Below are 12096 nucleotides of genomic sequence, written 5' to 3'. Positions count from 1 at the left end.
AAAAAAAGATAACGTTTCCTAATCAGACTTTGCCACTGAGCAGGATTTTCCATAAACTTTTCAGTACTGTGTGAGCCACAGGCTGGAGCAAGCCTGCTGTAGACGCTTCCGATCTGTTAACAAATAGAACTAATGGCAACAGATCTGTGACTTACTGATGCAGCAAGGTCATTTTAAAACATTGTTTAGGAATTCTGTATTAAAAGGTAACTTCAGAATACTGCCCTTCTTGACAGGACACTGTTCCAAGTTGATGACGTGGTCTACAAGCAGGAACTACCCTGTGATTAATTAACACTATCTGATACAGCAGTAGTTGTCATATCTGCTTAGTGCATATACTTGCATAGCCACAAAAAAGAGAGTGAATTCACATTAAAGAAAGAAAGATTAAAAACTGTGTCTGAAAATATTAAATTAAGGTCTTTAGATAAATACACAGTTGGGTAAGCTAGAATAATCATAGCATTTTAACAAAGATAAACAACACTGCAGAATCCATTGGCTGTTGATTTTTAGCAAGCTTTCCACACAGTTCACTTCTACACAGGTGCCTGCCCCAGCCTATACACCTCTGCACTCCAAACCTAGTTCCCTCTGGCTGGACAGCCACATGCACTGCTCTAGTGTCCATCTGTCCCAGTTACTCCAGGCTCCCCTGCAGGATCCACACAGTCTAAAAGAGAACTACAGGGGATGCAGCTGCAGTCACAGCTCTCCCTTTTATTCTCCAAAGGGCAGCGACTGCGCTGCTCATTGACAACAAAGCTCCCACTGACACAAGAAAGAGTGGTCCTGGCAATTGCATTCCTTGTTGGGGATCACGATCTCTCACTTTTTTGAGGAGACTTTCATTTAGAAACTTTTTTGAGCACACTCTTTTTCGTGAACGGTGTCCTGTCACTAAATTAAAAAGAAAGAAAAAAGCAAAGCGCGTATTTTTGCTCCTTGAGATACTTGGCTTATTATAAAATGTCACAACCGCAACTGTAGTTAAACTGTTTCTTTCATATTACAGTAATTTTCCAGAAGGCATTTGAAAACTGGAAAAATAAGTAATTTTACACATATTGTATCAGCCCTCACTAGCTCTGGGTCAAATACAAGTCATCTCTTGTCACTGTTCATTTCTAAGATCCTCCCAAGCTCTGCTTTTTGTGCCCTGAACATCTGATGTTCTTGTTTTTCTTCTATAACCACAGATGTACCCCCTTCAAAAAGCGCAAAATCTCAAAAAGCTAAACTGACGCGCAGTGTCAAACCACACACCCCAAGCAGCAAGCAGTGCTGGAGAAAAACAGAATCACGCTTGAAGAAAAACAGAAGAAATCACACAAATCGTTTCCAAAGATGAATCTGAAACATTTTCAACTTGATGCGGGCCTGTTTCTTAAGAATGCAAGTACTTCATGTTTTTACACTCACTGTATAAGCAGAGGCTGCTTTCTGAAAGAAGAGATGAATTTGTGCAGTACATCACCTTTTCTTGTTAAGAGTAGTTTTTCTCTCTTTATGAGCCAAGCTGGGACCTTGCTGTGGGACTGAGGGGCCTCCTGTCCTGCCCAACACAGCCCAGTGTTCCAGTGAAGGGGCTGAGCGTTTACAGCCCGGCTGGGCAGTAGTGCCGTGAGATACCCAAAAGGACTCACAGCACTGCAGAAGGACAGTTACAGGCAGCACGAGTCATCTTCATGCTGAAAAAGTACATAAGGTCAGCTAGCTGGTTTCTTAACTGACTTCAAACACACTGCAAAATGCTGTTAACCTCACCTCTTCAGTTCAGAAGTTGTCACAGCATTAAAAAAAAAAGGTCAAAATGTAAAGCCACATAGCTATGTCTAAGCTGCCTTGAAGGCCCTCTGACAGCACACAACTGTAAGATGATCTGTTGCACAGGTTTCACTGAAGAAACATCCTTTTCTTAATCTGGTGATTCAAAGGTAAAACCCTGCTCTCCAATTTCAGTACATGAATGCCGATCTTCAGTAAAGATCTGTAAAGTAAGAGTAATGCTGGATTCTGGGTTACATCATTTATATTTTAAGGGTCTGAGTCAAAAGTTGGATTTTTTTTTCCTAGTTCATCTCTATCTGATAACCTTGAATGCACAGGAGACGATGTCTGAAGCTGGGCTGATAAAGCCATCAGCACCAAGGAGCGGCAGCATCAGGGGCACAGCACAGATACAGATCTCCACATCCCTGCTTCCTCTGCAAAGTGGAGGAAGGAAGTTCCCTGCAGGTTGGCCCAGGAGCATCCTGTCTTACAGCCCAAAAACTAGCAAAATGCAATTTCCAAAAGCCGCAGGTCTTCAGAAGTTCTGAAGGCCTTTTTTATCCCTGGTGCTACTGAAAACCTTCTTACTAAAAAATCACAACTAAGTGTCACAGCTTTCAGAGTCACAACCCCCCACCTCACTTCGTCTCTTCCTACATCTCCCAACCCTTCTGTCTCCTCATCCCCACACAGTCCCACTCCCTCCCCTAACCGCTCTCCAGTGCCAGCAGCCCACGCCCAGCCTCCTGCCTGTTCTCAGGCCCACCCGCTGCTCCTGTAGCTTCCGCTCACCCCTCCAAACCCGGCAGCAGGCTCAGCCCTATGTCCACACACAGAACGTCTGCAAGGAACCTGTGACAGGGCTCACATTCATAGTGCAAGGGGAGAAGCGCCCGGCTTTGCCCACACTCCTCGTATACGGGCTGTGAGCTGCATGCCCATCACACCTGTGGCTCCGACACAATAAGGTGGCTGCCACACGTCAGGATACCTCCCCAGGGACATCCGACTGCCACCAGACACACAGGGCACTCAGAACGATTCTTACAGCAGCACCTATAGACGGGCACAAGACTTATTTCTAAAACAGATTTGAATCACCCAAAAGCTAAAGCAGTGCAAAGGTGATTAATAATTTGTATGCGACTTCTTTAATCAGAAGAGGCCTACTTGGTTGAAAATGAAACCTCAGCAGGAAAAGGTTGGTTTTGATTAATTTCTCAACTCAAAAAAAGCGTTCAGGTTGACAGAATGTTTCAGTTCAACATTTCTAAACACATGAAAAAAAGGGAAAAAAAGAAAATCAAGTTTAAAGTGACTTTTCATTTTGAGTTGAATTTCACTATGATCAACTGGTTTCCATTCATGTTGACACATTTCACCGCGTGTTTTTTTTTTTTAATGTACATTCTCACTTCTCTAACCAAATTGGACAAGTGTTTGTTGCAGGCCAGGTGATGTCTTTTTATTTAGCAGAAACACAATATTTATTTTTAAAACTAACGCGATGAGAAGCAGCAACACCTCTGTTCACAATTTCATTCCTACATAGGGCTCCCCAAAGAACATCCTCTTATCTCTGCAGCCACTACCTATCAAAAGCCATTATCTTTCACAAAGCAACCTCGAGGAAGAAGTTACCACTCAAAGAAGCGTTCCTACTTTTAACCAATTGCTGTAAAAAATCGCCTAGTTTCAGAATCAACTTCGAACAAGATTACAAATTGATCACTGAAGATGAATGAAACTGCGGGATCACACATATTTTCTGTTGCTTATTTTTTTGGACTGAGTAAATTGTCCTCTTACGGCACATTTCTGCATACTGAGGTGAGCTCTTTACCATGTGAGGACTCATTCAAAATGGATCACCAGTTGGCAGTTTCATCATTGATGTCAAGGCATTTTCCAGAGACAGGTAACTTTTTCACAGAAAAGGAAAGTGAAAGGCTGCTGGCATGACTCACTCAGCCACATGGACTATCAGACACAGTGCCCAAAATAGACTCCGAGCTCCTGGTGCCCACGTGCATAGGGTGACTGAGGCGGGCTTTCACAAAATCGATAGTAGGCATCCCGCCATTTGCAAAGGAAAATCCCTTTCCATGCACCCGAACACACATCTCAAGTTGCTTTTCTTGGTGATATATGCTCTCATACTTCCCTTACGCTTTTAGCAAATCCAGAGCAGAAAGAAAAAGAAACTTCATTGAACACTTCTCTGTGACTTTGTCTCGTTGCTGATGCTATAAGCTTCACTCCATACCAAATAAAAATCTCACAGCTGTATTGTGTCAGGTTTTCATAGGTATTCAGCACCAGATATGGGTCACATTTGTAGACATACTCACTTTGAGCTTGCTTTTCAACATGGTTAAGTATGTTGAGGCCAGGTACATTAAAATAAAGAGAGATGAAAAATGGAGTATTTGCTTGGCCTCATTTGTGAAAGCTGACGTCTTCAACAAATCTGGGCGTTTCTGTCTATTTATAAGCTTCCTGTCTCTTGAAGAAGAAAGATGATCCTACAGACACAGCGGGAGCTGATGGCTGGGCTCTGCAGAGCATGGGATGGCTATGAAGTAGAGACAGAGGTCCTCCACTCAGTGATGCTCAGTCAGCCCCAACAGGTCAGCCCAGAGGCTTTAAAGTGATCTTGAAGAGAAGCTAACTACCACTGTGGTCCAGTGAGTTACTTTATACAAGTAAGGAACCAGGATGATTATACCCCTTCCTGTCACTGTGAACGGACTAGACCAACTTATGTTAGTTTTTCAGAGTCTTGCAAAACATGAGCAAGTTTGAAAGCATCGGTGAATTCCAGTATGTTTCCCACAGGAAAATATGACAGAGGATGAGAGAGACAGCCCGAGGAACCTAGGCCAGGCAGTCCAGCCCTGGTTATGACATGGTTTGGGACTCCAGTAAAGAAAGATGCATGAGGACTGGGCAAGGAGGTGTTCTAAGAACAGTTTTTTTCCTGATAAAATAACCCTGATTATCCCTCACCCAGTAAGACTGCAAATCTGGAGTTACTTCTACCAGACAACAAACCCTTCTATTAGGGTAAGAAAGGCACAAACCAAGCACAAACCTATTTACTAAAGGAATCCTTTAGTAAATGAAGCTGAGAAAGACTCCAAACATTAGTTCTTGGTGAAAAATACTTCTCAGTAGGTGAGGTGGGTTGTTCGGGGTTGTTTTTATTTTTATTTTTAATTTAAATTTAAATTCTGACCATTAGTCAGCGAGAAGCATTTTCCACCCAACGAACTGCATCACAGGACAGGTAAAGTGCAACACATACAGCATGGGCACAGTAGAGCAGTGCCAGCTCAGAGCCCTGACCAACACTTGCTCAGGAGGGGGTGAGGAGAAGAAGACGAAGGAGGTGGTAGGAATCTCTGACAGTGGAGCTGGCACAGAGCATGCGGAGCAGTAAGCTGACAAGAAGGATGGGTTTGTATGCTAGATCACACAGTCACAAAATGCTTGTTGATACAGCCAGATGCAAAGGAATTCGCTTAGGAGGAAAGAGAGCAAGCACATGCAGTAGGATGAAAGTCTGCCTCTGAAAGCAGCGATGCAGTGGCATGAAGTCAGCCAGGATAAACAGTTCCACTTAATGTCCAGTATGAAAGCATTAATATCTTTTTAGCATCTGCGTCTATGTCTCAGCGCTATGTATTACTTGTCTTTGTACAGATGTTAAAGCACAGCCACAATTATGATACAAAAATCATCAGGAAATCAGCGCGAGCATCACAGTTCTGTGAAACCGTTACAGCCTCAAGCAATGTTGCAGATGATGAAATCCAGTGTTGCGTGGGAGTCAGCTATTTCCACATTAACGTTATTCAATCACAGTGGCCCATTTTCACATAGCTTGCTGCACTTCTGAAAGTTTGCACAAAGGTTAGGGTTTGACATTTTGAGACAGAATAGCTTAGTCCTCTATCCTCTGGCAAGAGTTACTACAAATAATCAATAATACAAGAGAAATATAGAACCTTACTTCAGTGCTTTACAGGGCAGGAGCACTGAAAACATGCTTTTTTGACACAAATGCTTATTCTGAGGTCTTCATCACCAGGATTTCCAGTAAAATAGCCACAGGCAAGAAAGCACTTAATCTGACTGTTACATTAGTGTTCCTGAAACCACATTCAGTGCAATTGTGAGTGCAGGCATAAGGAAACATCCTCACACATCTAATGGACAAACAATGATTCTTCTATCTATGTAAGATTGCGATGATGCTCTGCATAAAGAGTAGTCATTTCGAGTGTTAGGATTTATTTTACTTTTTAACTGGTATGACTTCTGTGTTACTTCATGCAAAGCATGCCTCTAAGAATGAAACAGATTGAGCCAGGGCAAAGTACCTCGTTTACAACAGCGTAAGTCATGGCTGCATTCAGAAATCACTTCTCTATCTAGATGTAGGAATCACTTCAGAGATGCTTACTTCTAGAAACACTCAGTTCTACAGATGCCTGATTAGGTGCTTTGCTGATTTACTGCTGCTACATGTTTGATTGCTGAAGTGCAGGGTACCCTGATACTAAACCCAAGTTCTTTGCTATAACCTTGATCTCCATTTCCTGGAGCAACATAACAGGAGACTCTCAGCCTGTGCAGGCTCTTCATCCAGCAGGGTTACTAAAAGAAAATCCCACGCCCCCATCCCAGCCCCATGGGCCTATTGCCCCCCACCTACTGATCCCACTTTCCCTGTGGCACACTGTGAGGTGAAGTAACAGAGCACTGAGCACTGAACATAGGCTTGGAAGGAATTAAGTCCATCGAGCACTTTTCCGCTTTGAAGCAAAGCAATTTTGCAGAGACCCTGCAAGAGGGAGCCCGCAGAGGAGGACAGGAAGCCATCCCACCTGGAGTGCCACGAGAGGGAACTACAGCCTCACAGAGAGCAGGGCACAGAACTAGAGCAGCGTTTCCCCAGAACCTCGCTCACAGACTGCTGAACCGCAGCGACTGCAACCCAGATAAACAGCCACGTACAAATTCAGGGACTGACAGTTACAGGCAAACGAGACAGGGACCATAACACAAATTGCTAGGCAACTTCTAAACACGCGGTGTTTCCTACAGTCATAACAAACAGCGACCACAAGGAATAACTTCTCTGAGAGTGCAATGACTGCTAAGCCGCCCACAAGAAAAAAAAAAGGAATAAAAAAAACAAAAAAAGCCTGCACAGAACAACTCTGCTTTTTCAAATGCAACAAAGAGATCCAACTAGGTTGCTTAAAAGAAACACCTGCTACAAAGGAGGAGAGGACGAGTCAAACCTTGCCACATGTATGTGCTAACTGGACCAACCCACAGCACAGAGCTGAGGCATGGTCTGATCCCACTGCTTGGGGGCTTCTGTCACAGCAGTCTCCCTGCTCCACATAAGTCTGTTTCTGTGAAGGGTTAACCCTGAAGACTGACTGTTTTGTGACAGCACGAGGTATTCCGGCTTGCACGTTTCAAGACAAATTTGAGGCTGACCACAACCCAGTGGTCAGCTGTGAGATGCCAGTTCTTCCTCCAGCCGGGCTTACAAGTAGCTCCAAGCGCTACTTCCAGCCTGGAAGCAGAGCGGAGTGAAAAACCAGATGCTGGCTTCAGCACAAGCCCAAAGCGTGCTGAGCCATGCAGAATTTCAGCGGAAGTAGTGTAGATAAGAGCAATGCTCACTGACCTGATAGTCAGCAGTGACCAGGAAACACCCGTTTTTCCTCCAGCAGTCTTATCTCTGCTGAGTTCTGCACTGCACCAGCACGAGTGAGGTGCTTGTCCAGCAGCTGAATGCGGTCCACTCATCACTGAGTGGGATATGGAGCTACAGATAGGCTCCATTCAGTTGACAACACAGACATTGGATGTAGGGCATCCTACAGTCAGGCTTTCACTGTTTGATTTCAGTTAGAGTAAGAAAAAACTGTTGTGAGCGAGTCAGCTCCCGAACACTCTTGAGGCAATGGGAGTTCATCTACCTGCAGAACTGCGTGAATACCAAAAAGGAAACTCGAGGTTTGACCTTTGTTGACCCAAGCAATCCTCTATTAACCAGAAGACAAGTCAGACTCCAATACAATTTCGAGGACTGATTCAGCCATGAATTAGGCCAGCCTCCACAACCCAACTGCAAGCACACCAAGTGTGTCAGCAGGAAGCCTACACAAAAGCTGCAACAGCACCAGGAACCACAGGTCACAAAGAATAAACAGTTTGGTGCAAAAATCTGGAACAGGAGCGCAAGTAAGATGGTCACACACAGTGATTTACCTACCACCACCACACATCCCCGCCATGTCCCATTTTCAGGGGACACCTAACAGATCAGGAGAAGGTGCAGGGGCAGCGCCCACCTGCCAGCAGCAGCAACACTGAATCGCCCCTGCCCACAAGACATTGGGGGGGTGACCCAAAACTGCCACTAGCAGCACCATGGGACAGCAGCATAAGAGACACCCCATCACTGAGCGCTGGGTCCCTCTGCCCACAGACTGGTTCAAGATGAGCCTTCAAGCACAGCACTCTCCCCTTTAGTCAGAACTTCATGATCTTCTTTGTAATACCTTGGGCAAATATTGACTCTGGGATCCAACAGACTGAAAGTATTTGGTTTGTACCAGATGTGTTGCGTATATATACACCTTTGAAACATTAGCTAAAGGAGTGATTTGGGAAAATAAAAATTCTAGGTGGATGTGTTTACTTTGCAAGGTTGTTCATGTTCTGCTCTGATCCTGAGAAGTGCTCGTGAAGCCTTTAACCACAGGAAGAAAGCCAATCCAGTGCCACAGCACACGTGCAGCCCCACACGTGCAATCTGCCAGCAAGAGCCAAAGAGCTGAGGATTGTCAGCAAGTACAGCAACAAAACCATACAACCCTGTCCTGAGGAGATCCAAGAAGGTCCATCCCACAAAGAGTTCACCGCTCTAGGGACAGCTCCTCCAAGGAACATCTCATGCCAGGCTTTCTGCAAGAGGTTGACCACCATTTCCCTAGCCCAGCCTTTGGGAGTGCTGGCACGGCTCCTGCAGGAAGGCAACGTGACAGTCCTCTCCTCCCCCAGTTGTCTCACCATGCAAAAAGCATGTACACAGACAGAACAACAGTTTGTGCCAGAAGGCTGAAGGCAACAGAGGTGGTTTGAGTGGTTTAAGTTGCTTCAGCTTTCAATTTTTATGTTCACCACCACCACACCAAGCTTCAATTCCCCCATATGTCTGCTCTCACCTGCTAAAAATCATCATTCAGGTGTGGTTTTGGCAGTTGTAGAGCTCGTGTTGTGGAACATGGGGGTGGGAGAGAAAACAATGTGGGAACTAAAGTAAAAGCACTGCACAGGTTTGGAAACCAAATTTATTTCAGAGACATCCTGCAAAGACACTTTCTTGTTCCCATGACAGAGTGGTTTAGCCCAGGCCAGTGTCTCAGCAGCATACAGAGCCCCCTCAAGTAGTCACAAATCCAGAAGGGCCACACCAGTTTCCCACCAAGGGAACCCTCCAACACATGCAGTCAATATGCTGCATGCTTGGACGGTTCTGTGTCGTGACCTGTTTTAGCAGCACTTTTTGCACTCCGTTCCAACATGCTCTCAGCTCTGTACATCCCAGCAAAGCCCTGCTCCAGACTGCAGCATGTATCTGAGTATCCATCTCCCAGGTCACATCCAGGCCGTATTTCCCTTTCAGGGCACTGGATGCCCTCCTAAGGCAGAATCAGACCTCCCCAGCACTACCCCCCTACACACCACACACTGACACTGCAAGCCATGCTGCCCAAAGCCTGGCACAGGCACTTGCCACTGTGGACACACATTTTCACTCAAGTATTATTGTTGAGTTTCTTCCACCTCTTTGTCAATCACAGTTACAACACACATTTGAGAGCTACAGTTAGCAAGATGAGCAATTGCCGTTTCTCTTACAGGGTTATAGGGCTGCAGACATACATGGGCTCCCAGCCCAGAGCCCTCTCAGGTCTCCATGGACGTGGGGAACTGGACACCATCTCCCATGAGCTGCAGTCTTTGGGAACCTTCTCATCTCCTCCTGAGCCCGAGCCGCCTTTAGAGAGTGACATTTTTGTTTGTTTCTACCCCACGCAAGTGGATTTTTAGTCCTCTGGGCACCAAATAAAGCTGTTAGGACAGATTCTCAGACATGCGAAGGCTGCTTTATCCTGAGCTAACAATAAAAAGGGTCTTTGAAAAGCCCTTTTATACTGCTGGGCAAAGAGTCCAGCCCATTTCACAATCATGTAAGTTGACAAAATATTTGGCTATGCTGCTAAGAGCAAGAGACCTCCCAGTAGCACAGCTGGGGCAGCTGCAGTGTACGTATGATCAGAGATGAAGCCACGTCCCCACGGGCCATGCCAAAGTGACGACTTAGCTCCTTTAGCTTAAGCACTTGATTGCCATCACCATCCTTCAACCACAGCAAGCACAGCACCCTTACCATAGCAAGAACTGCCTTTGGGCAGTGGGACTGAAATGGCAGGAACCGGAGCACCCAGCACATTTCTCTGCAGCTCCTGGCCTGGCAGGGGCCCACCCGTGGGAGCCACTCCTAGCAAGGGCACCTGCAGGTGCTCCCACGTGGCACAGGGTGTCAGGGGCAGCACAGCACCAAGTAGCACCAAGTAGCACAGCTAGGAAGAGGCTGAGACAGCTCTCTGGGCATGAAGGGAGACTCAGTGGTTGCTGGATTCTACAGAATTCAGGAAAACCAAGACACAAGGAAGCCAGGTTTTGTTTTAACCTTTCATCCCCTGCTCAAACCAGAGCCAGCAAAGCTGCAGCACCGCCAGGCCCAATGGCCAGGAGGCAGCAGTACCCCGCATGCTGGGCTCACCTGCTGTGCCCCAGGAGCCTCACTGAATTCCAACCATCAGCTACCTGAGAGGGAACGGGGCACTGCAAGAACTTCGGTCTGGTGATCTCACTGCCTGTGATAGTGCACATCCTCACTAACACCTGCCACATTGAGTGATTGCAGCATTTCCCCTGATCCACAGGAACAGGGCCAGCACCCAGCCCAGCCACACTGGGATGTCCTGCTGAGTTACTCTTTCCTGCACAGCAACCCGATGGCCAAACAAACTTACTCAGCAGAGAACCATATCTCATGCCTGCACTTCACAGACAACTCCTTGGCTCTCCGGCTCCTACTAAGATGTAAAGCACTGAACAAAAGAGCATAGTCTTTAAGCTTTCCAAAGCACCAGCACGAAGACTGCAGCAGCCTTCACCATCCTGCCAAGAGCCACAAAAACATTGCTCAAACACAAGATTTCAGCAACTGAACATGCAAAGGAGCGAAACGGACATCCCAATGGCAAGTGGAAAGAGTCACAGTTAAACCAAACCACAGCATTCTGAAAACGGAGAAGTAGTAGCCAGGCATCTCCCTCAGTGCTCTGCGATGCCTGGCACTTCGAGGCACTTCACACTCATCAGGCACGTGCTCCTCTGTGCCCAGTGTCTGGCTGGAGTCCCATTCTGCACCAAGCGAAAGGTTTCAGATCGAGGTATTCGGTATTCAGAGAAGAACAGAGCTCACGCCACTTGCACAAAACCCCTTCCTCCCATAACTGCAACCGTCTTTTCCATCCCCTGCAAATGGTTGTGATGCAACCTTGGCTGGGGAAAGCGGGAAGGAAGCGAAGGCAGGAACATCTCCCCCCTCGCCTGGGATCTGGGAGAGGAGGCAAACAGCCTCGCTCCCCGACTGGCCACAGGAATCAGTCCATTGTCAAACCCCATCAGAAACAGCACCAGGAGCCCCCACAGCCAGACCCAGCCTGAGAAGCAGGCAGCGAGAGAGGCTTCCCTGCTTCCTTTCACGAAGCCAGTGGCTCTCCTGAGCTCCATGCACATCGCTGTGCTGCAGAGAGAAGGCAGCAGAAGAAAAACAGAAAGGGTAAAACAGAAGTAGATACATCACACTGAAATGCCTATTGCCTCAGAGGAGCTTAATTTCCCTTTAATGCTGGCTGTTATAGTAACTAATTCAATGGAACACACCGGCCATCCCAAGGGTGCTGGCGGTGCAAGCTGCCAGCCTGTCAGGTCTCCAGGTCACTCACAGGCAGGGCAAGCCAGGGGCAAGGAGTGGAGCCTGGCACTGCTGCTGCAGCAAGCTGGGCCACAGTGGGCCTCGGAGCACTGTGTGTGTGGCAGCATCCTGCACTGGGTGGCAGGCAAAGGAGGAAAGTCAGCCTTTAGTCAGACATCAGGTTTTCATTCTAGGTTTGTCTTAGTGTGCATTGTTTTCTTATGTCTCCCCAACTA

At 46.7% G+C, this 12096-nt stretch overlaps 1 protein-coding gene across 1 annotated transcript in view; it reads right to left on the bottom strand.

Annotated features, from left to right (window-relative positions):
* Positions 1-8099, bottom strand: part of GFI1 (growth factor independent 1 transcriptional repressor) — a 21093-nt gene extending 12994 nt beyond the window's left edge. The window contains exon 1 of the mRNA XM_010715848.1: positions 8078-8099. Coding sequence (XP_010714150.1) covers positions 8078-8099 — 22 coding nt within the window. The remainder of the gene's footprint in view (positions 1-8077) is intronic.
* Between the last annotated feature and the right edge of the window lie 3997 nt (positions 8100-12096).

This window comes from Meleagris gallopavo, chromosome 10, assembly GCF_000146605.3.
Source record: "Meleagris gallopavo isolate NT-WF06-2002-E0010 breed Aviagen turkey brand Nicholas breeding stock chromosome 10, Turkey_5.1, whole genome shotgun sequence".
Taxonomy (NCBI): domain Eukaryota; kingdom Metazoa; phylum Chordata; class Aves; order Galliformes; family Phasianidae; genus Meleagris; species Meleagris gallopavo.
This window is presented reverse-complemented; position numbering and strand designations above follow the sequence as displayed.